At 40.3% G+C, this 24404-nt stretch overlaps 2 protein-coding genes across 2 annotated transcripts in view; one reads left to right on the forward strand and one right to left on the reverse strand.

Moving 5' to 3' along the window:
* pear1 (platelet endothelial aggregation receptor 1) overlaps window positions 1–11108 on the reverse strand; it is a 68663-nt gene extending 57555 nt beyond the window's left edge. The window contains exon 1 of the mRNA XM_036135481.1: window positions 10955–11108. The gene's annotated coding sequence lies outside the window, so the exon portion shown is untranslated. The remainder of the gene's footprint in view (window positions 1–10954) is intronic.
* Window positions 11109–18810: 7702 nt separating this feature from the next.
* Window positions 18811–23328, forward strand: gpatch4 (G patch domain containing 4). The gene is made up of 8 exons (XM_036135482.1): window positions 18811–18939; window positions 19549–19667; window positions 19746–19819; window positions 19903–19995; window positions 20879–20992; window positions 21087–21202; window positions 22198–22248; window positions 22347–23328. The coding sequence occupies exons 2-8, from the start codon at window positions 19589–19591 to the stop codon at window positions 22987–22989; spliced, it is 1170 nt and encodes a 389-aa protein (XP_035991375.1). The 5' UTR covers window positions 18811–18939; window positions 19549–19588; the 3' UTR covers window positions 22990–23328.
* The last annotated feature ends 1076 nt before the right edge of the window (window positions 23329–24404 follow it).

The following is a 24404-nucleotide window of genomic DNA, read 5'->3' on the forward strand; positions in this document are numbered from 1 at the left end:
GTTGCAGGGAGTGAAGAAGTGAGAGCTGCACGCTGTGAGGCGAGATGTGGATCCTAAATGAGCTCCAGCTGGTCTGCTGTGAGCGACTCGCTGAGACGATCTGCTGGATCCGGCGCTGATGGGAGCTGCAGGACAGGTCGGGGTTATCAGAGCAGCTTTTATCAGCAAACAACCCCACTGTTGCTTCCTTCTCCACCAGAAACACCAGGAAGTCCAGGCTGCAACAGTAGACTCCTAAAACTGAAACCCTGTTGATTTACAGACCAGAACTCTGTGCTGCCTTTCTGGAAGGTGAAGTTAAAAACCTGAAACTCATTAAGGTGGTCTAACTCCCCCCCCCTCCTCCAGATGGGCCCCATCTTGCAGCATCTGGACGTTAAAGCTTTATTTTCTTCTCTCCAAAGCTTGAGCCACGTGTGCAGCCTGAAGGTGAACCTTTACAGACTCTCCTGCTCTTTTCTGCTGCGTTTCTGGACTGGAACCATTTCAGGCGACGCTGTTAGTTCTCTGTTTGGCCGCCCTGTGGCAGACGGAGAAGATCTATTTAAGAGAAGATTGTGGCGCTGCACACCTCGCGCGTCTCTTGAGACGTTTTTGCTCTGACACCTGCATATCCGTCCCACACAACAGGAAGCCGGGGATGGGGGCACAGAGGAGACAGGATCCAGATAGGAGCCACCAAACAGGACATCCTGGGCAAACGGCAGCGTGGGAGGCCAGCAGCGCAGGGTCCTGCAGCCTGTCCTGGTGTGTGGGCACCATGCTAACTCTTAAGCACTTTTCTTTTTTTGGACGGCCGAAGGCAAACAGAAGCAGCAGGAAACGCAGCGGGTCATCTCTGAGTCACTTCTTACTCTCACTGTGAGAAATCTCAGAGGTTTCCAAACGCTGTCGCAAATGATTTTAGCATTTTAGGAGCATGGAAGCAGTTTGGTTGTCAACTTGCTTTATGAAACAGAGGCACCAGCTTTTTAGACATTTATTGTTAGCTTCTTTGAAGAGAAACATCCTTTAATCCAGGGGTCTGCAGCCTTTACAATCCAAAGAGACATTTTATTTAGCTTAATAATTAAACTCATTTAGAGCCGCAAACCTTACGTGATGAAAATGTACTATGGGGAAATTGTTGTCCTTAAAGAACCACTATTTCATTTCTATTTTTAAGTTTCTAAAATAAAGAAAAACATGAAACTTTTGCTAATGGATGATGGAAACATTTTCATCTATGCATTGTTGATATTTGTGGGAAATGATGTAAAAATAAAAGTACAGTTTCACAGTTAATGATAAGAAAAATGTCTAAATTTCTTTTTACTGATACCTTCAATATAATTCTGTGGAGAAAATTCAATGCAACTATTTATTGAAAAATTTTAAAACGGCTAAAGTCTGCATTAGTTATTATATCGTTGATTAAAAACATTAGTTGGTTATTTATCATTTGTGATTAAAGTTATTTAGAGCCACTGTGGGAGGTCCAAAGAGCCACCTGTAGCTCCAGAGCCATGAGCTGCAGACCCTGCTTTAATCAATCATTTATTAACCGTTTTAGTTCTGTCTAGGAAAAGTATTCACACCTCTTGAAGTTTCATAAATGATTTGTTGTAGATTTATAGATCTGAAAAGTGTGGCAGGTATTTCTGTTCATTCCACCTGAGTCAAAAGTTTCTGGAACCACCTTTCAGTGCAAAGTCCTTCTGGCTGGCTCTCCCAGCTTTGGACATCTAGACTGAAATCTGATAAGAGCCACAGATTTAGATCTGGACTTTGACTAGGCCATTCTAACACATGAATCAGCTTTGATAAAAACCACTGACAAACTGAGCGAAACAATTTTAGTTTGGGGTGTGAGCGTGAATGGGGGCATGACAAAATAGGATAACTCAGGTGGTGTGATTATTGTTGTTTATATGTGTCTCAACTTTCTGTCTTCACCTAATTTAGTGAAAGCAAACTAAATCCGAACACGTGCTCACGGCCCCTCAGGTCCATTCTCGCTTTCCTCGCTCCACGCTGCACAACTCGGATAAAATCTGACAGAGGAAGCAGAAAGGAAACATATTGCATGTACATCCACAATTATTTCCTCTGACATGTAAATAAAGGCCAGAGTTAAACGGCCTTTATGGCTGAATCAGACCTACTGCTACTACGTTTCCCAGCAGTCCCTCTCATTGCTCCTATTTTACAACCAACTGCCTTTTTTTTCCAGGCAGAGCTTGTGTTCTTTGTGTTCTTTTGAATAATGCAGATGCTGACAAACGCCGCTAATCGTTCAACGTGGCTTTTCTGGGCCCGAGTTTGTCTTTCAGAAGTGGTCTGGAAAACGAAGCAGTGCGAGAAAGGGAAAATAAGTCTCTAATAAAATGCAAGACGGACGACTGTGAGTTTAAAACAGCTGGTGGAGTGGATCTGCGTTTGAGTTCTCGCAGTTCATGTCCATGTGGTGCCAAGCATGACATAAAGGCCATTTGTTTTTAACATGCAAAGCTCACATGCTGAACACAGACGGGCAGATATTCAGAGTTCTCCAAACTCACAAGCATTGTGCTTAACGAGCATCGAAATCAGTCAAGAAAAACAAACATGACCCAAACTGCATGTCGGAGAGTGAGAGCCCCTCTGAGCGCTGCTTTAGGAGCAACGCCACATCTCAGGTTACCTCTGGTTCCAGGCGCCACAGCGAGAAATCTTAATGAACAATGTCTCCACTGCGGCTCCACCCACCAAGCCCAACACCAAGCTTCAGGAAGGACCCTCGCCACAGTACAAGCAGTCTGTGGTCACCCCGTCAGCCCATTGGCTGCCTCCCTCAAACGTGGCCCAAACCCCCCGACCTCTGCTTTTTTTTTTTCTGACTTGAGCCGAAGCCCAAGAAAAACTGCTCGTGTTGTGAAGCCGGAGCAGAACCAGCAACCCAACCCCCCCTGGCAGGATGGCTGCAGTCCAATCTGCTCCAAATTATTTGCACGGCTGCAGAACATATGGAGTTGTAAGCCTTATATAAGCCTGTGGTAGGAATATTCGACAGCGTCACCTTCTTTTGAAATCCCAGAGCTCTTTGTTTTTGTTTTTTTTTTCAGCTGGGCTATTTTTACTTCATAAAGGAACAATAAGGTTTCTTCTTTTACATCGTAGTGACTCTCATACGGCAGGGATGGAGAGAAACGGTTGCTGTGGAACTTTGTGACATATAAACACCAGTAGGTTTTAATTCACTGATATTTGAGGTGAAAAAAAAGAGTAAAAACACACAAATCAGGGAAAGAACTGCCAATCATTTTTGATTACTTAAATGTTCCAGTAACTGTCACCATAAAAGTGACTTTTTTTCACATTTTAAGAAGTTTTATCAGTGTTTACTACTCAACCAACCGTTTAGCTTTAAAACAACTGGATTTTATGGAGAACCCACAGGGAGTGGGTCCAGGAGGGGATCATTGCTACTGAGAGATGCCGTTGTCAGTAAAAATAGAACATGGCTGACAACCGATCATCAAACCAAACAAAAAAAATGGCACATTTTTACTTCTAAATGAAATAAATGGTGTAAACAAAATCTTTGGACAACTGATTAGTGAATAAAACAATCTAAACGCTTCCAGCCACGCAGACTGTGGCCATGTAACTGATCCTATGCATCAACATTTAGCGCAGTTACAGATAATTGTTCTGCTTTTACAGGCAGGCTGTTACTGGCCTGCATGCAAGGTTATGATCATTTAAGCATCAAACCGCGTCTCCCCAACTTTTACCTAAATTTTTACTAAACTTCCAAACAAAGTGCATCATGGGAGATGCTGTTTTTAGTTTTTAATGAGCAGATCTGATTACAGATTAGGAATCACTGGTTAGAGCTAATCAAGGTAAAGTTTGGACCACCAGATATCCAATTATTACATCAGGAGTTGAACTCCAATCATACAGCAACATTTGTAACAAGATGAAAAAACATTTACCCGACATAACGGTACTCCAAATGATCAGTGAAGCATAAATATGTCAAATAAATATGCGACATATGATAATACAAAGAGGGTCCATCTAACAGTGGAATAAATTAACTTCTACACCTTAATTCAGTTTAAATATCTGGGTGTAGAGCAAAAGTAATTTCAGTCGACTGATTGGAATCTGTTGATGCTGTACAGCAAGAAAAACAAAGTTGGCCGTTAGCGTTATAGAGTGAAGAACAACTAAGAAGGAAATCAGCTGCTAGTAACAATCTGGACAGGTCCTGGTGCCAAATTCAGTCACATTTCAACTACAGATTTAAATGTATTTGATTTGATTTGTATGTAGTAATGAAACATAGAAGACCTCCGAACAGAGCAGCTGTTTCTAACGCAGATTAAATCAGGATTAGGAATAAATTACAAAGGTCAAATATATCTGCTTGTTATTTCACCGCTGAAGGTAATTTGGTTGCATTCATCCTGTCTAAGCAGAGTAAAAAGGGTTGAATACAAAAGTTTTTAGAGCTTTTGTTAAATAATGTCAAAAGTCATATTATTTTTCCTTCACCTTCACAATTATGAGTTACTTCACTGAAAAAACTGAACTAAAAATAAGTCATATTTTCTTAAAATGAGTGTATCTGCTCTTGATTTGATCAGGTAAATAATATTATCTGCCAATTGAAAAAGATTTGTTGCACTTAAAATAGGAACAATCCATCTCCATCATCTTATTTCAAGTGCAGAAGTCTAATTATCTTATTTTAGGGGTCAAATTACTCATTCCATTGGCAGATAATATTATTTACCTGCTCACATCTAGGACAAAAACACACAGTTTAAGAACATTTGACTTATTTTTAGATCCGTTGCTGCAGTGTTCCTTGGGTTCTTTCAGATGAAATCCTCATTAAACGTCAACGAGTGTGATATTCATATCTCAAAGGACAACTTGGAGTGCAGGAACTGTTGGCTAACATGTTCCAAGTGTTATGAAATAGCCTTTTTTCATGCTATTGTAATAGTTTGCCAGTTCTTGGAGGCACAGATGAGAAAGCGAGGAAAGAGGAAAATATGCATACACAGCGACTGAAATCGCAATCACAAGATGTTCTGATAGCTTGCAGACCAAGAAAAATATGCAGGAGTTTCAGGTTCCCAATGTGCTGTGATACCAGAGACGATATTTTGATCTTGCCTGTTTGATTGTGAATAAAACAAGTGAAGGAGGATGTCAAACACTATTTCCATCATGGGAGAAGAACTGAAGGTGCTGGAGGAGCATAAAAAGTTTGGTGTTCATCTGGACAACAGATTGGGCTGGACATGTCACTGCAGAACCATCTACCCGAAAAGAGAGCAGACTGGACTTCTTTAGGAAGCCTAGGAGTCTGCAGAAACGTGGTAGATCTTTCATAAGTCTGCTGTGAAAAGCGTGATCTTTTCTGCCATCATCTGTTAGGGTAGCAGCATCAGAACCAGGGACTTAAAGAAGCTGATAAAGAAGGCTGGTTGTGTTCTGAGGAATCCACTAGAACCAGAGGATTGTGCCATAAAATGAAGAACAGGACGGATAACCCTGTTGTCAGACTGTCGTACAGCAACAGAGTAAATAATAAATGGTAAACGGACTGAACTTATAAACTGCAAAAAGGGAACTAAAAGTAAGTAAAACTTTCTAGAAATGTGTCTATTTTTCATTGATTTGAGCAGATAAATAAGACTATTTGCCAATGGGATTAGTAGTTCTACCCCTAAAATAAGATAATTAGATATTCTACACTTGAAAAATGATGATGGAGATGAATTGTTTCTACTTTAAGGCCAAAAATCTTATTCCATTGGCAAATAATCTTATTTACCTGCTCAAATCAAGTAAAAATGCACTAATTTCAAGAAAAATTTACTTAATTTTGGTTCCCTTTTTGCAGTGTAGATACAGAGTGTCTTCAGTGAGAGGTTCTCCAGAACCGCTGCGACACAGACCGCTATAGGAGGACCTTCCTGCCTGCAGCCGTCAGCGTCTCCAACAACTCAGAGAAACCTGTGTGGGTTACAGCAAGTTTCACATTCCCTGTGGGAACTGATAAAGTATTTTTTGAATTAAGCTGAAACTTAATCTGATGGTTTTTTTTATCAGCTGTAAGGCTGAATTATTTGCTGTTGGTTCTCAGCAGAGTGTTGGGTTGTAGGCGTGGCCTGATGCACACACCTGGTTCAGAGGTGTGGAGACGCCGATTCCTGATCATGATGGCACAGCCGAGGGCCGGCCACCATCCAGGATACTGAGTGGTGCCTTCTGTCTCTGGCAGCATATATGAATAAATACTGAGACAGAAAACATGTGAGGATGAGTCAGTGTGCTAACCAGAGCCATGAACGTGTTTGGGTTCCAGGCTTCAGGTGATTCAGTCTCCTGGTACCTGCGGCCGGGTGGATAACACAAACAAAGGCCTCAGGCTGTGATGTTTGGCTTGTGGGGTGGAAGCGTGGCAGGAGAAGCTGTGGCGTTCAGAAAGAACGGCCTGCAGACCCTCTGACTGCCCTCTGTGGTCTTACAGGAAGGATCCAGTTCATGTAAATGACTCCAGCCACGGCTCTTTTTTAGAATTTATTCCTCATCCCGTTTCGTGTCTGGCCAGCCTCATCTGCAACCAAAACATATCCAATCCCCCCGCCTGAAACCAAACCTTCCTCTGGACAAACACACGCTGCTAAACCAGATCTCCAGCTGTCTAGAAAAAAAAAGATGGACGCCGTAAAGTCTCTGATCTCTGAAACAGCCCTGAAGGGGGCAGATTTCACCTAACGAGGATCTCATATGGCCGCGCTGAAGACAAACAAAGACTTTTTCTCAGCTCAGCTCCATAACTGGATCCTGGAGAACAATGGAACGTACGGCTGCTTTTAGGAATAACTGGAAGAGAAAGAAGCAAAACTTCCTGGAGGTGTCAGGGAGCCAGAAGAGAGGTGAGGTCCAGACAGCAGATGTTCTCTGACGGCTAACAGCGCTTCTTCCAGCTGATATCTTTACGCTCTCAAAGACCTCCTCGTCTAAAAGTCGTTCATTCCCGGACAAAGAGCTGCAACAAAGTGAAACATGAAGTGATCCATTGTGATTTTATGGCCCCAGTGTGGAGAAGAAATTAGTTTTTCTCTTGTCAAAGAAGTGCGCTTCAATGTGTACGAAGTTAATCATTCTGAGGCTCTAAATCTGACCGTAAATGTGTCAGCATGTCGACGCGTAACTACAAACAACTGTTCTCAGTGCTTTGGCTTTAATTTGGTGCTTAACTTGTCCGTTTACATCCATTTTTTTCTGAAATTCTGTAGCAAAGCATCTCAGATTAATCCGTTAACTGAGTCCAAACGAGGACCTGGTTGGCCGGAACGGACCAAAGATCTGTAGACGTTACAGGAGGCGTTACTCGGCCTTCGTCTGCTTAACTTCTCTGACGGCTCATGACAAGTTGAGTCACCGTCACAGACCCGCCACGTTTCACTCGCTCCAGAACCTGGACCCAATCGGAGCGGCTTGATGAAAATCAAAGGGTGGGGGGGGGCAGAGGAGGAGGAGGAGGAGGAGGAAGCAGCAGACCAACTCCCAGCCACTTCCTCTGCAATTAATCGATGGAGGAGACTTGGCAGAAGAGGGCAGCGTTTATGAGTCACACGCTGGATGAATCTGGACGGCTTTTCAAAGCAATGCAGAGAAAGAGAAAAGGGAAAGGCAGGAAATGATAGAACACAATGAAACAAGTTCAGTGAAATCCTGGTGCAGAAGCAGGACGCCAGCGATGTAATCTGAACCTGTTACTGGGTTTTCTGGAGCTCAGGTGAGACTCAGCGCAGCAGGGAGCTCTGACTGAATCTCACAGGATTTAAGGGGTTTTAATGGAGAACAAAGTTCTGTTTGTTTATAGTCGTTCAATAAATTAGAACATTGTTGAAAAGTTAATTTATTTCAGTAACTCAACTCACTAAGCCTCCATTTCTGTTACTTATTTTAAAAATGTGCGTCTCCTATTAATAAAAACATGGCATTTAAGTTTTGAATATTGCAACAAACCAATAAAAAAAGCTAAATTTGTCATACCATACCATACTAACTTTATTTATGAAGCACTTTATACACCGACAGGACCAAAGTGCTGTACACAATCATAAAATACAATGCAATTATAAAATAGAAAGGATCGAATATAAAATACATATTAGTATACAGACACAATAAAACAAAGTGAAATCTGTCAGATTGTGCCAAAAGCCAAAGAAAAAAGATGAGTCTTAAGAAGGGACTTAAAAACAGAATGCAGAAATGGAGAGTTAATGAAAAGTATTTTAAATGTCATCTTAAAAGTTGTTGTATTTTTCAAAAGGTACTTTTAATCTGACAAACAAACGTCTTAGAAATGTATATTCTAATTTATTGAACATGACTGTAGATAGGAATAAATCGTGTATGGAGGAAATTCAAAGGAAAGTTGCCATGACCATGTGTGAGCTGCAGACACAAGAGTTTGGATGTGTATATGTACACACATATGTAGTGTTGTTTGTATTAAATTGAGGTATATGTTGTTAAATGCAACATAATATAACATTTTGGTGGAGTGGGTTGGCTGAAATATTCATTCATTCAAAGTAGCAAACTGTTTTAAAGTAGAAGGAAAATAATAAATAATAAATGCAATAATACAATTTTATTATATTTATTATTTGTAACAGATTCTGCAACCTTTTAATTTCCAACATGCTGGTTTTTGGCTGAATAAAAACATTAATGTTTGTTTTCACACGACTCCATCTTGACCCACTACCGCCTCAATCATTCAGAAAGCGACCCAGCATTAGTCGGCCAATCACGTTGCAGTATTATAGCAGAAGGCGGGACATACCGGTATGACATACCATCTTAAACATGGCAGTGCAGGAGGACGCACGCGTAGCTGCTGCTACCACATCTGATTGGTCAGAATCCGCGATTCTTTCTTCAACAAGAAGCACTTTGTGCATTTTGTTGCATGGCAAAGATGTTTGTGTCTGCACACATTTTCATTTGATATTGTGATTGGCTAAAACCAACCTTTGGTAGGCGGGCTCTAGATGTCGCTTCACCCAATCAGCACAGCAGTTTCTGCTGAACATCCCTTCTTTTCCTGAGCACATTGGATGGGAGCAGACACAGAGCTACACATTATCAAGCTGGCTGGCCGGATTATAAAGAGTATAAAAACTTTGAATACTCTTAACTTACTAAGAGTAACAGAAGGAAGTAATCTGGAAGCAATGCTCCTTTGGGTACAATTAAAATTGTATTTCCAGATGTAACAGGTGTCCTGAATTATCCAAGTAACTTTGATCTTTTTTTAAGCATTATTTGTGATTGTGAGGCTTTGATTGCTGGAACATGCAGTCTAATAAAATCTATTGCCAAAATAAGACAGCTGACATATTTATCCTGCCTGTCACGTCAGTCTTAATGGTTGTGGTTGCAAACAGAGACTGAAAATGGTCATTTATTGACTTATGTTATGTTAAATTACATTATGTTATAATATGTTACATTATGTTATATTATGTTACATTATGTTATGTTATGTTATGTTATGTTATGTTATGTTATGTTATGTTATGTTATGGAAGAAATGTGACTCCAGAACAGGCAGAGCAGCAGAAATCATAGGGATTACATCATGTATATTTGATAGTTCTTTTAAACTCAATCTTATAACATTTTCACCAGTTTTCTGTTCATTATCCTTCAATGCTAATTTAAAAGTAGGCTAATTTCTCCATAAACACACCCACAGATTTGGACCTCTTGATGTCTGGGGTCCCACATGCTGGCCTGGAGGGCCGTAGGCAGTGCCGTGGTTTGCTTACACTCTTTGGCTGGACCCGATCTACTTAATTTAAAAATTAACTGAATTTAGGGTTCAGAGAGAATGAGACAGTCAGCTCCCATACTGCCCAAACTTAAATAAAATATGATTCAGGGGGACCAAAAGTGGTAAAAGTTTACAGCGGATCAGTAATTGTGCAGCCAGTAGATTTGGGTGATGCAGACTTTAAAACCGATCACAAAGTTTGAGGGATTTACTGCGATGACAAAAAAAAGGAGATATTAAAAATTAATAAAATCTGTGCTATGATCAGATTCTGGAGTGTTGAATACAGCACAAGCAAACAGTCAAGATTTTGATAATTTAGGAGATAATTAAGGTGCAGTGGTGCCCCCCTCCCCACCTTCTCAGGGCCCAATAAATCATTGAGAGGGCTCTGGCTCCGATACATATCCAGTAAGATCAAATAAAAAAATCACACCCAAAACCAATCAGTCTAATTTAAAACTAATTATAACACAAGCTGATCTTTCAAAGCTCACTGGTAAAACGTTATCCAACTAAGGAAGCCCAGAAGGCTGCATAGAGTCAAATATTTAAAAGCAATCCCAAAGAAAAGCAAAGAATCCTGCCACGGTACGAGCCGAGCCTTCAAACGAGCACTTAAACAGATTTAAGCCCCTCTGACAGCATCAGCTGGAGTCAGATCACAGCTGGAAGACTTTTATCACTGCCGGACCTTTAATGGGGCCTTTTTCTGGGTTTAATCTGAGAAACCAAAGATCTTTGAAGCTGATTTTTCTGTTTAAGGGGCACTTCAAGTCCATTATATCAAACTGCAGCTGCCTACAGGATAATTCATGAAGACCATAAAACCGCTCAGGAGAGTCTGGCAACGCTGCTGTAAATTACAACGAAAACTAAAGCACAGATTAACTTTAACCTGTCAGTTTTTTGTTGTTTTTTAAGGTCAATTACATCTGCATCCACCAGATATCCCTGCTGCTCTTTAACTAGAGAAATAAAAACTACTGCAGCGCATCACGGTTCTGATCAGGTCCATATTCCCGGTCTGGGAAGCAGTTCTTTTTTTTTTAATTTCACATCACTTTCCTGCTCAGCAAAGCAGCAACAAGCAGAGCTTTCACTCACCTATCGGCCAACAGCTGCCCGGCTGGGAGAGCCTTCAGTTCATAACCGACTCCTGAAGAACGAAGCGGGGGAGAAAAACTGCCAAGCTGGCTCTTCAAGAAGCTGCGGGTCCGTGTAAACACTGAGAAACGTCCAAAAAGAAACAGAACCGAGCATCCAACACGGGGGAGGGTCCTGAAGTGGAGCCAGAGAGAGAGGGGCAAAATATTCCTGACAGGAGGAGGAGGAGGAGGAGGAGGAGGAGGTGCGGGCGAAGAGGAGGTCTGGGAGGTCTGTGAGGGAGGAGGACTCTGGGTTTTATCTTGAGGGGCCCCCAGGCTGAGTGTGAGAGTGTGTTTTGGAAATTTAAGGGAAAAAGTGCTCCGCCGGGACGATACCTGGAAAAACAGACGAGCTGTTCTCTGAGCCTGCAGGTGAAAAACAGCAATTTATCTAAAAATAAGGGAAAACTGTGGCTGTATCTGGTTAATTCAAAGAAAAATATTCAGTTTTTGTTGTATTACATGCAAATAAATTATATTATATTGTAAAAAAGCAACAAAAAACAAACAAAAAAAAACAATTATATTGCATTTTATTCGGCTTTTGTTTAAAATGCTCACCTGCCCACCTCACACACCTGGTTCCTCCTGGTGGGACATCCCTCCTCTTCCTCTTCCTCCTCCTCCTCCTCCTCCTCACACACCCGCAGCTTCTTCCTGGCTGTGTGGTCCTGAGTTTATGTTCTTGTCACATTTTAGTTGAACAGAGCTCTGGATTTATGGCTCCATGTTTCCTCCTGCTGCTGCTGTGTTGATGTTTGATTTAAATAAACTTTATTAATCTCCACCTGGCTGCAGACCGTTCCATCTTTACGGTCCGTCACTACCTGAGCCGCCCAAACGGAAACGATAAGGAAAGCGGGGATAAAAAGAAATGTTTCATTTAAACTGTAAATATTTGTGGCACCTATTTTAGATCCCTGGAACGTTTTCATATTTTGTCCAATAAAAACGACAACGTTTTAATGCTGCACACCCCAACAAAGTGGTGCTGAATTGGACCTTGTGGTTTAAAGAACATAGTTTTCATCATTGTTTTTAAGTCAAGAATGATTTGGCCTGCCAGCACTGCTGGTTGATGCAGATAGAGACTTTTTACTTTTGATAAGTACAAACTCATTACAAACAAGTTATTTTTTTTTTTTTTTGAGTTTTAAGTTAGCTTTTCTGGAAGGAATTTGCAACAGGTTTTTGATGTAGTCTATATGTGAGTTTTTCTACATGCATTTGTAAAAAGTACTTAAGTGCAGACTTATTACAGACAAGTTAGGATCTTCATACAATTTAAAATACTATGCACAACTCAAAGTATTTGTCTTTTAATGACCACACTTTTTACTTTTTTTTTTACTTCATAGTAAATAGGATTACCTCTGTCCAGTGACTTTAACTTTCACCAAAATCTGCTTTAGTCCATTTATCACAATTGGTTAAATAAAATAAGTGGTTCAAAAAAAGAACCAAATGTTTTTTTCTTCTTGCTGAGAACAGACACACTCTTTTCTTCTTATTTTTATTTCAATTGAAGGCAATATAATTTGCAAACTGGATGACAATATTTTAATAACCTATAAGTTTTGGATCTAAAATGATTTACATGTCCCTTTCCTACAGAAAATCAGACTAATTTATTTCATTACATACTTATATTTTGTGGAGCAAAAAATTAAAAAATGTATTTCACAGTTCACAGGTTTTTGGTCATTTTATATTTTTTTGGCCCTGGAGCAGTTTTTGACTTGACGATTTTGACCCACATGACGAAAGAGGCCTGTTGTAACTCTGGAGGAGCTGCAGGGATCCACAGCTCAGGTGAGTCTGTTAACAGACCAACTGCCTTTACGGAAGAGTAGAATAAAGGTGCCGCGTAAATAAAGCCATAAAGAGTCGATTATGGATTATTGTGGGACACAATAAACATGTAGAAGAAGCTGCTTTGATCCAATTAGACCAACTTTTTGTCTGCAGGTAAAATGCCAAAAGAAAGTAACACTACTGAAAACACTGAAAACACTGAAAACACAATCCTCAGAGGGAAACGTGGTGGCAGTAAAAGCTGATCTAAAAATAAATAAAATGTTCTAGATTTGAGCATGAAAAAAGGCTATTTCATAACACTTGGAACATGTTAGCCAACAGCTCCTGTACTCCTAGTAGTCCTTTCAGATATGAATATCACACTCGTTGACATTTAATGAGGATTTTATCTGACAGAACCAAAGGAAAAGGAAAATGTTCTTAAAATGTGTGTTTTTGTCCTAGATTTGAGCAGGTAAATAATATTATCTGCCAATGAGAAGTATTTTGACCCCTAAAATAAGATAACTAGACATACTGCACGAAAAATAAGATGATGGAGATGAGTTGTTCCTAATTTAAGTGCAACAATATTATTCCATTGGCAGATCATCTTATTTACCAGCTTAGATCAAGATACACTCATTTTAAACATAGATCCAGTTCTTCAGCGGAACGGTTTAGATCAATGTTGATCAATGTTGGTCTCAGGAGCCACCGTCTAACATAAAAGGACAACTACCAGGTTTCTGCAGCACCGGGTGGAATCTAAAGAGCTTGTCCAGTCATTAGAATCGGGTTTGCTGGAACAGGGACACATCTAAACCCAGAAGGATCAGATCAGATTTAGATCAGATCATATTCACGTGTTAGAACGGGTCTCAGTCCAGAACCGAGCCCAGTGTTCATCTCCATGAGCAGAATTGGTAGAAAAATACCCCAAAAGACGTGCAGCTGTACCTGCAGGGGAAGATGCTTTAAAGCGTAGCTGCATATAAAGGCACGCCACACTTTTCAGATTTTTATGTGTAAATGATTTTAAGAAAAACATATTGTTTTCCTTCCACCTCAGAAAGGCGCTGCTGGTCTATCGCAGGAAATCCCATTAAAAGGATGTTTGTAACTGTAACGGGATAAAAAGAAGTTTGTATACTTTTATAAAACACATGAAGTTTTCTCTCCTCCCTTCAGTGAAAAGCGTCTCGTTCTCCCTGCAAACACATCTCAAGGTGTCCAGCCGGCAGAGTCACCCTATAATTTTAGTCTCTACTGAGACCGGATCAGAACCGGAGGCGGGCCGGTCCATCAGCCGTACCCTCTTCTTCCTCGGCCATGCCTGTGGAATTTTCCGTTCTCCTGCAGAAAACGCAAAGATGTCCTGGGAAAAGACGCGGCTTTGAAGGCATCATCTCCGGCTCTAAAGTCTCTGCTGGACTTTTCTGAAATTCTTGCTGGATGCTGAAAAGACTGAAACCAGAAATCTTCCTCTGTGTTAGACATCCAGGGAATAGAGTCTGTTTAATCCATGCAGAAATGATCAGTTTAAAGCGTTTTGGGGTCTTAGAGGTTCCTGGCGCACAGACTTGGTTAGTGAGAGTTAATTTCTCTGGTTGTAAACGAGCTAAAGCCTCTCTGCTCATCTGGCCTCAGCCTGTTTTCCTTTGTAAAGATTTGTTCTTGCATGAGTTAGATGGACTCACAGAGATACTGGACAGCTTGAGTATGTAATAGTTGAGGATTAGGGATTGATTTAAAGTAGAGCTGTGTTAAACTAATTGATCCTCCAATTCTGAATGATTCTCATATTAATCCCTAAAGATGGATTCATATGACCAAAGATTGATTTATTAAAAGTGTATTTCCCACAGTGAACTTAAACGTGTGTTTCCCGGCTCTCACGGTCCACTCTGGGAGGAGAATTTATAACGTCATATTTTTAATAATGCACCAGGTTAGTGTCCAGATAAAAGCTGTAGATTTCTCTGGTGTCTCTGTTTTCTACCCTGGATCTCTTCGGGTCTTCATTTTTGGTCCTCACAGCCACCATTTACTACGATTACTTTATTCATTTGCTGTTGAATGTTGATATAATACTGGTATGAATATGTTGCATAATTACACACTCATGTAATTCAGGTAACAGATAAATACCAGCAGTCCAGTTTGAGATTGGATCGAAAATAATCAATTCTAAATCATGAGAATAGGAATTTACTTGATTTAAATACCCAGCCCTATTTTAAAGGCCTGAATTCATCAGGAAACCTGAGCTGAAAATTACATTTCTACATGTTTAGGTTTGTTCCCTTTCTTCTCTCCTAACTTCTTTTTACTGTTTCTCTAGTTCACACAGCATTTGCTAATTATTCTCATTGCATGAAAGATGGTTTGGTAATGCTCGAGACGGATATTTGATCTGTGATAATGATTCAGATTAATTGAACATTTTGCTAATTTTCTGGAACCCATGTTTATATAGATAAAAGTAGAGTTAATTATAAAAAAGCTGGAAAAGTCTTATTTTCTTTACTTATGAAACTTAAGGAAACCTTTTCTGGATCTTCTCTGAGACAAAACCAACTAATTACTGCTTTAAATCTGACTTCTTGATATAAGGCAAGGCTCCTGCAGTCGCCACAGAGGAGTTCAAAGTGTTTTACGGCGGCAACAGTCAAACATGAGACACATTAATGTAAAAAAAAAAAGTAAAAATTACAAAAAAAAAGATAAATTAAAAGCTAAGACATGATATAAATTCAAAATATTTGGTCTTATGGTGGAGCTGCAGTAAACAGTGATGATTTCGGTCCTAAAAGAAAAGCCCATCTCAGGTTTTCAGGCAGTTTATTCCAGAACTGGGACTAGTTCTGGTCCCGGGAACACAGGAGGAGGAGCCGGTCTCTTACCTGAAGGGTCCACATGGTTCACTCCAGCAACTCTGAAATGGTTTTAATCCAAACCCATTCAATGCTTTATAGATTGTCAGTAAGATTTTAAATTCAGTCCTTTCAAAAACTGGGAACTGATTTAGTAATTTCAAAGGTTCAGATTAATTTCCCAGGAGCAGCTTCCTGGGATGATCTGCAGCTACATGATTGATTTTTACTGGGACCAGTAACCTGACCGACTGAGAATAAAGCTCCATTTTCCTCTTTCTGTTTTGATCATAAAACTTTTATTATGTTAATATTTCTAAGGTGGTGTTAAGCTGACTTGCTGACAGACTTTATCCAGTCTGAGATGATGACACTAAGGTTTATTCTCTTGCTGTCTAGTGTTTAATCCCACGGAGTCTTGATTTCTAACTTTGCATTTTTTGGACAGGAAAATGTCTCTATCTGGACATATTTCCCACTGGGCTACCAGAACCAGTGCCTCGGTTAAACGTCTGAACCCCCATGCTGTGGATCTAATCCTCTCCAATGGTAAAATGTATTTTCCTTTCTGCTGTGACAGCTTTGGGTCATCACTGAAGAGTCGAATGCAACAAACACATGATGTGAAGCGTTTTATCTTCTGCAGCCAGACTCCGTGACGGATGATACTGACGGCCGCGTAATGGCGTCTACTCGCCAAACTTTAGGCCAGCTTCGATGACCAGTGAGAGCAGGACGTGGGGTTTCCCCCCCGCTGGGTGCTGACACAGACAAATAGCCCGTGGATGGAGGTCTGCAGGAGAAAACACCCCCACTGCAGGGAGAGCAGGTCAGGAGGAAACAGGATGGTTTCCTGTCAAACATCCAGAGAGGCCCGGACCGGCACTTCCAGTCTGAGGGAACCGCGGAGGGTTAACAGGCTTCAGCAGCTTTCTGCCAACACGCAGCAATTCTGGGTGTAACTGTCTTCATTTCCTACATTCAGAGTAATTAGATTTCCCAATTCTGGGAACTTCTCGGCAGTGGTGATGATTGGTTTCTGCTCGCTGAGCTTTGGTGGTTTTTCAGCTATTTAGGAAACAGTTGGGGGGGAAAATCTGTTTCAAAAGTTTTAATTAAGATCAACCAAAGGTTGCCTTAAGAGACAGTGAACAGTTTATTATTGTGGGAATTTTTACTCAGAAAAATCAAAATGAAGTAGATGGTGAATCAGAGACAGAGAACACAGCCAATGAAATCATTTTCTTTTCAGATGTGAAAAAAATAAAAAATCCTTGTTTTGCATATTTTGATTCTGTGGTCATTAATAAGACGTTTTAATTTGCAGAAGCGACACTTGATCTGTCATAGTTTTTGTTAGCTGTCGTTTATTTTGGGTGTGGGAAATGCTGCCCCCTGCTGACAGTTCTGGCAGCTTTCTCAGTTTACATCATTTTACTTGTATCAATCAATCAATCAATCAATCAATCAATCAATCAATCAATCAATCAGTCCCTGTATTTCTGTCCATAAATAATTAAATAGATTGATAAATTGGTTTATGGGTTTGAATGTTTACCTGAATACAGAGGAGCACCAGCTGAGAGGAATGTCTTCATAACATTATGAGGAAGGAGGCATATTTATCATCATGAGGGTAAAGTGGTTAAAAAATGTGATGAAGGACTTGCAAACTGTCAGTTAAGTAAAATCTCTATTGAATCTGAAGCCTGCATTAGTAAAATGAGAACAACAAACAGTTAAATGCAATAATATAGACCCCACTGGCACAGATTTACATTTAAAACATTTTTTATTTAACAGAGAGGTTTGTTTCTGATAGAAAATGACACCAGTGTCTCTCCAAGGACACAACGACGAAGTACAAGGGGCTTCATTTTAAAAATAATAATCCATTTTTAATTTACATTTGAACAGAAATTACATTATCAATATTATTTAAACCTTTTTATTATTATTACTAACAGGGACAGCTTTAGTAGTATTACAGCAATCAAACGCTTTTTACAGCTGTTGGCTTTTTTCATGTTCCTGGTGATATTTTGAAGACTTTAGAAGGGCATAAAGAATGTCAGACTTTACTCTAGACATAATATTCTACTGTAAATCTTTTTGATAAAAAAGAGTAAATTTGCCTTGTAATGGACTAATGACATGTCCAGGGTTATTCTGCCCCTCAATATAAGTTAAGTACAACATTTCTTGCTACAAGTTCATTAATAGTAAAACTAGTTCTTTTATTCCTCTTCACCAGCAGAGGGACTGTGATGCTGGGTCCTGGAGACCCGGAGACTTACAACACAGTGAGAAGTTTGATTTCTGCCAAGTTTCACCCCAGTTCACATCTCCATGCATGTGACAGCAAGATTTTCCCCGGGAGCCAGGCTAACGAGGAGCTTAACAACTCTCCATTGTTGGGGCGACCAGTTCCAGGTGAATCTACAGGGGAATCAAAGCTCTAAGGAGGCCTGCAGGTTTATAACCCTGGGAACTCCACACGACTCCACACATTTTGCTTTAGAAAGCTTCCTGGATGGGAGTTGAAATGTCTTCAGCTTCAGAACACAAGTCCAGTTGTTTTATTTTTTTAACCTGTTTTGGACTGGTATTTGCCCTCTATATCTACAAAAGACATCCCAGCCTATCAGATTGGGAGGACATCTTTGACCACAGCCCTCTATGAACCCACAGAGTTATTGTCAGATTTAATTTTGGACTCTGGCTGTGCCATTTCAGAGCTCCAATAAAATCATTGTTTTGTGTGATTTTTATGCTCAGACTCACTGTGATGCTTTGAAATTAAACCATGTTTTATTCATACTTTATTAGACACCTGAATATTTCTGCTAAAACTGAAAGTTGAACTCAGTTCCATAAGAAAAGAACCAGCCTGGACATGGTTTCTTTGTGCGATTTGTTGTCTTGTTTTGGTAGGAAATTTGTCTTTTAATAAATCTCCCGATTACGGATTTTTTTTTTTTTTTATAATTTTCCCTCAAGTAAATGTGTTGTTTTCATTTGAATCATAAAAAATCACATTAAAAGATAAAAAACATGGTATTACATAATTATTTTGTTCTTTTTTGCTTCTTCTGCTTGGGGGGCGGACTGGTTGTGGTGCGCAGTAAAGTCCAGCAGGTGGCGGTAATGCGCTACGTCGTTTGGTGAAGAAGAAATATACTTCCGGGTTTTAACAGGAACCACGTGGGTCTGCTTTGCTGACACCCGGCGAGGAAAAACTCGACACAACAAAACAAAACGTGAAGAACAGGTCCGTTAAACATATTTCCTGCTTTATTAACGACATGAAAACTGTTTGATCGCTTAGTTCTTCCGGCATTAATGGCGCGATCTGAAGTTCTGCTAAATAAAAACAGCTACGGTTCTATTTAAAGCCTCTAACAATGTTTAGATTATCAGATCGTTTCTGTTTTAGGACACTATTGTGTTGATATTTTCCCTCTAAAACTAATTGTTTAACTGGATTAAAAACTACCTCTAACGTTTTTTTTATTAATTTGTGAAGATCTTCTGGAGGACTGAACCTGATGCAGAAGTCTTTAGATTTAATTTTATAGCAGTGAAGCTTTCTTTTGTAGTTACTCTTTAAAGGTTGTAGTAAAGTCTTATGGTATGGTAAAAAACAAGGTACGAATATTCCGGGGGAAACAAAAGTCGCTTAAATGCATTTATTGGGCCTTTTAATTTAAATTCTGTCAGTTTCGGTCCTCCAAAAGTCTCTTTGCTGGAAAGAAAAACACTTCTTCAGAATAAAGTGGTACATAAAAATCTTTTTTTTTTTCTGTCACTAAAGAGAAAAAAACAGCTCCTGTTTTAACTCTGAATGTGTTTAATTAGTTTGATGCGTTCTTTTGTCCAGTTGAACTTCACGTTTTGTCCTGCTGGTCGTTTCCGGTCTGATGGCTGAAACTGTGCTGGACAAAAGCCGAGGCCTGAAGTTTGCAGAGCAGCAGCTCCTGCGTCACGGCTGGGAACAAGGTGAGACTCTTGTCACCTTTTCTCTCAGCATCGGCTGCAGGTGCTCAGCCTCTTACCTTTGCTCCGCCCCCTCTGCAGGTAAAGGACTCGGGCGATCTGAAAACGGCATCTCGGAGGCCATCAAGGTCAAGGTGAAATGTGACAAAGGAGGGGTGAGTGGCCGCCGGCGTCCTGCAGCGTCTGGGTCGCCTCAGAAAGAACTGCAGCTAGCTCTTTGTTTCTGCTTCTCCTTCAGATCGGCCACAGAGAAGGGGAGCAGTTCACCTTCCACTGGTGGGATCACGTCTTTAATAAAGCCTCCTCCACTCTGCAGGTGGAGACGGATCAGGTGAGCCCAGACTGATAGCAACTCAGGCAATAAACTTAATATTTCCATCTGTGCTTTAGTTCTGGTGCACAAGTCGACTTTAGCTTCTGCTGCTAAAAGGCTGATGAATTTCTGAGTGAAGAAGCGATTATCCCAGCTCTGTCCTGGGATGCCTCCCTGGAGACCTTCAGGTCTGATAGTTTATGCACTAAGTAGCGTCATCACAGATCCTTCCTCCCAGCAGCTGTTAAACTTTAGGACCATCACTGCTCCAACATTCCTGCTGTTTTTGTTTCCTACAGTGGTTTTATTTTTCTAAATGGTCTGTTGATGTTTTTGTGTTTTAATGTTTTTACACGTTTCATGAAATCATCCTGCTCAGCAGCACACTTCTTTAAGTTTTAACACCTAATAAATGTACAGCATTTATTCTTATTTGCCCTTAATCTCTTCTTCTCATTTTCTGTCTTTTATATTTTTCACTCTTGTGTCTCTGCATCCATCTGCCTTTCACTTTGCTGCTGGGACACCTGAATTTCCCCATAAAGGAGATTTCTCCTATCAAACATTTTGCAGAATTTTGGTTATAAATCTACCAAATTATAAGTGATAGACTGCCGACTCTGGTGTCATTGGAGAGCAGAAGTTCTCCTTTAAAGAACCATGGGTCTTTCATTCTGATTGGACTAAAACTGACAAGAGTTCTGAAGCTTCAAACATGAGAAGGTTATATTTAATTTATTTCCAAAGCTTCGTCAGGTTTGTGTTTGGTCCCAGTTTTGGTTCATATCTCATTAATCACAAGTCTTAGAAAGCTGAGTCTGGTGTCACTGGAAAGTAGATAACTTTGAGTTCTTACATCTTAGTAGAGGAGCGACTAATTCTCTTATTTTCTGTGAATCAGAATGGAATTAAGCTTAAAAAGACAGCAGAGGAGGAAGAGGACAGAAGGATCTCAAACAAGAAGCCCCGGAAATCCCTACAGGAGAAGTCCAAACTGTACGGCTGCTTCGTGAAGGTAAAGGTTCTGTCTGGACCCAGTTGGGCTCTGCAGGTCGGGGGAGGAGTTACTCCTGTTGGTTATTGATGATATTAACTGGTCTGTGTTTCAGTCGGCCACGCTGCTGTCCGGTCAGGAGGAGCCAGAGCCAAAGTCAGCAGCTTCAGGAGACAGCAGCAGTTCTGATGAGGAAGAGGAGCAGAAACTGGATCTGTCCAGCACCACCAAGTAAAGTCTTCATCCTCTGCAATTTAAACTGTTTTAACACTTAAGCTCTGTAAATTCTTATTGCACCAAGCGAAGCCATCACATCGTCGTAATGCGATCAATAGAATAACAGTTTTCCTTCCTTTTGCATTCTATCATGTAGGTTTATATAACAGTCATTACATCCTGCCAACCACTCACAACGCAGACCCAGGAACCAAGCCCCGCCCCCTTGAAAGAGTTCAGAGAGTTCTTTTTTCTTTTTTAAACATGCAGTTTTGGTAAAGGTTGGTTGAATAAAGGGTTGAGTTTGAATTCAGTGTTAGTTGTTCTTTGTCTAAAACAGGTCCCTAAGCATCAGCATAAAATGGCCAGGGCTGCACTTAAAATATGTTTTGAATTAGAATTATCAATATCGATCAATATGATTTCTATTTTATCGATATGCTTTTTTTCTATACCGTTCAGCACTATGTAGTCTGCAGATTTTTAGTTGCATGTGTGCTCTGGAGGCCTGCAAGCGGCGGGATAAACCCGCTGATTCAGTTTTTGTTGATCACTCTGAGCTTCTCAGTCTGGAGACACTTTATGCAGAATAATAGATGCTCCTGAGGAAAGATTAATAAATAATATGATTAGGGAGGCAGTGATATCCCTATAGTCATCGAAAAAAATAGAAGGATGCAACAATGTGAAGGTTTGGGCCGATGTCGATATTGAATTTTAATATTGTTACAATAATACTGTTAAAACCAAATTTTATTAAACATATTTCTCTATCCTAAACACATACCACTTCACCAGCCTCCTCCCCTCCAGAAATGCAAAGGGAACCAAGATGAGATTAAACTTTGTTATTGGCCCAGATTTACAGATTGGCCCAAGCAAACATATTAAAAAGTGATAAACGTCGGCTGGTACCGATGCTCATTTATAGTGCATATCTATGTATGATGTAATATTCATTCCTGTTTCAGTTTCTCAGATTAAAATCTGACCTTTTTCTTGTTTCTTAGACTTTCTGACGCTGATCTGATGAAGGTCTGTGGAGGACGGACCGCTCACAAGTAAGCTGAAAACTAAAAAAGTGGATCAAATCCGACATTAAGCTCCAAAGGATTTAATGTTTCCTCATAACTACCGGTGGGTTTTTTTTTTATTTTAGAGGGGCTCGGCACGGTCTGACCATGAGCGCCAAGCTGGCCAGACTGGAGCAGCAGGAAGCAGAGTTCTTGGCCAAGTATGGGAAGACCCAGCAAACAGGAAGTTGTTCCGCCGCGACGCGTCCAACCGAGGAGACGACTGAGACGGCGGGCAGGAAGAAGAAGAAAGCGAAGAACTCCACAGAGAGCCGTGCTCAACTAAACGGTGATGAAGTCTCTGAAAGCCCTGAAACAGATTTTCAACCAAAGAAGAAGAAAAAGAAGAAGAAGAAGGTTAAGACTGAGGAAGGAAGTGAGGCAGCAGATGAAGATGTGATCCTCGTTGAAAGCAGCGAGGAGCTTTGGCCTAAAAAGAGGAAGAACGATGAGGAGCAGATTGAAGATGGAGGAAATCCAGAAACTGGAGAGCAAAACTCTGACTGTCATATAAGGAGGAAGAAGAAGAAGAAACGTGCTCGGCATGATGCTGAACCTGCAGAAACAGAGGAGGCCGATGGTGCAGAATCCATCCAATCAGATCCCAGAACAGAGAAGCAGAGAAAGAAAAGAGAGAAAAAGTTTGACGCATCAATGGTGGAAGCTGACGGTGAGGAGGTGCTTCCTCCAAAGAAGAAGAAGAAGAAGAAGTCAAAAGGTCATAACTGATGAAAACTGATTTAAGTTGGACTGAGGCGCTGGTTCTAATCGACCCGCAGCATCAGGCCTCCTCTTTATGAAACACAGTCAGTGATTCTGAGCCCAAACTCTCAGAAAGAAACCTGAGGAAACTTTTCTCTGCAGAGACTGAAAACAAACACCTCATGTCTGATAAAGTATTTCTATAACTGCATTTTAGCCTTGATTACTAAAATGTGCTGAACCTTTTAATGGACCACACAGCCAGCATGAAATCTGAAGTTAATAGTGATAAAAACAGGCAAACATGAATGAAATGAACTGATTTATGAAATAAAAAACAGCCTCAGATGGTTTTTTAACATCAAACTGTTGTGAAATACATGTTATTCATACATAACATACACAAACAGTTATTAATTAACTGCTTTTAAACAAGCTCAAACTAAGTTGAAACAAATCACAGAAAATATTTTTACCAGAGTGAAAAACATAACAGCCTCATCTTGGTCCTGTTATCAGTATTTATAATTAAAACTATACATAATTATATCTGTTTTACTTTTGAATTAAAAAAATCCTTGTTTATACAGTAAACTACTTGTAGGACAATAAGTTTGGTGAAAAAAAGTAATAGAATAAATAGTCTAGCTGCTAAACAATCTTCTCACCAAACACTGTCAGCTTTAGAGAAACTGCTTTTCTGTTGGTCCCTAACAAACTCTTTGGAATCATGGGATCGTTATAAGATGCTTAATTTTATCATGGGATCGTTATAAATGCGTAGCTTTATCTGGGAAGTAAGGCCTCCCTGAAAAGCTGTCGTAGGTCAGGAGGAACTCCGGCGCTCGGTTGAGGTCGTCTCTGATCGGCTTTTCCAGCTTCCTGTTTCTTCCTTTAACAGCAGCTGAAAGGCCCTGAGGAGACGCTGCAGACGGCTTTTTAATCTCTTAAGCATCTTGTTGCTTTACTCCATGTCTTCCAAGCTAGTGGTCATAATAGCTGACAGGAAATCGCGGTACCAACCAGGACCCTGACCCAACTGTAAATTTGACGTTTCATTGAAGCTCTGGGTTTTTTTTTTTTTTTTTTTTAATATTCTGTTTCATTGCTCATGTTGAGGGGGTGTTGTAGGAAACGGTATACCTGTGTCAGTGGTGGTACATCCGGTTTCAGAAAGTAATAATCCTTCATCCTGATCAAGTCAAGCACACTAAGGGTCTTATTGAACATCATTATGCTGTTTAGTTTAAATGGAAAACCTCCATGGTTCGAGTAATTAGATCTACAATGAAGCAACAGGGCTAAAATCCCCCTTTTAATTGTAATATCTTCTTTATTGTCATTGAAACATACATTACAATGAAATGTGTTCTCTGCTTTTAACCCATCACCCTTGGGGAGCAGTGGGCTGCCATGTGCGGCGCCTGGGGAGCCATCAGGGG

This window comes from Fundulus heteroclitus, chromosome 3 (assembly GCF_011125445.2).
Source record: "Fundulus heteroclitus isolate FHET01 chromosome 3, MU-UCD_Fhet_4.1, whole genome shotgun sequence".
Classification (NCBI taxonomy): domain Eukaryota; kingdom Metazoa; phylum Chordata; class Actinopteri; order Cyprinodontiformes; family Fundulidae; genus Fundulus; species Fundulus heteroclitus.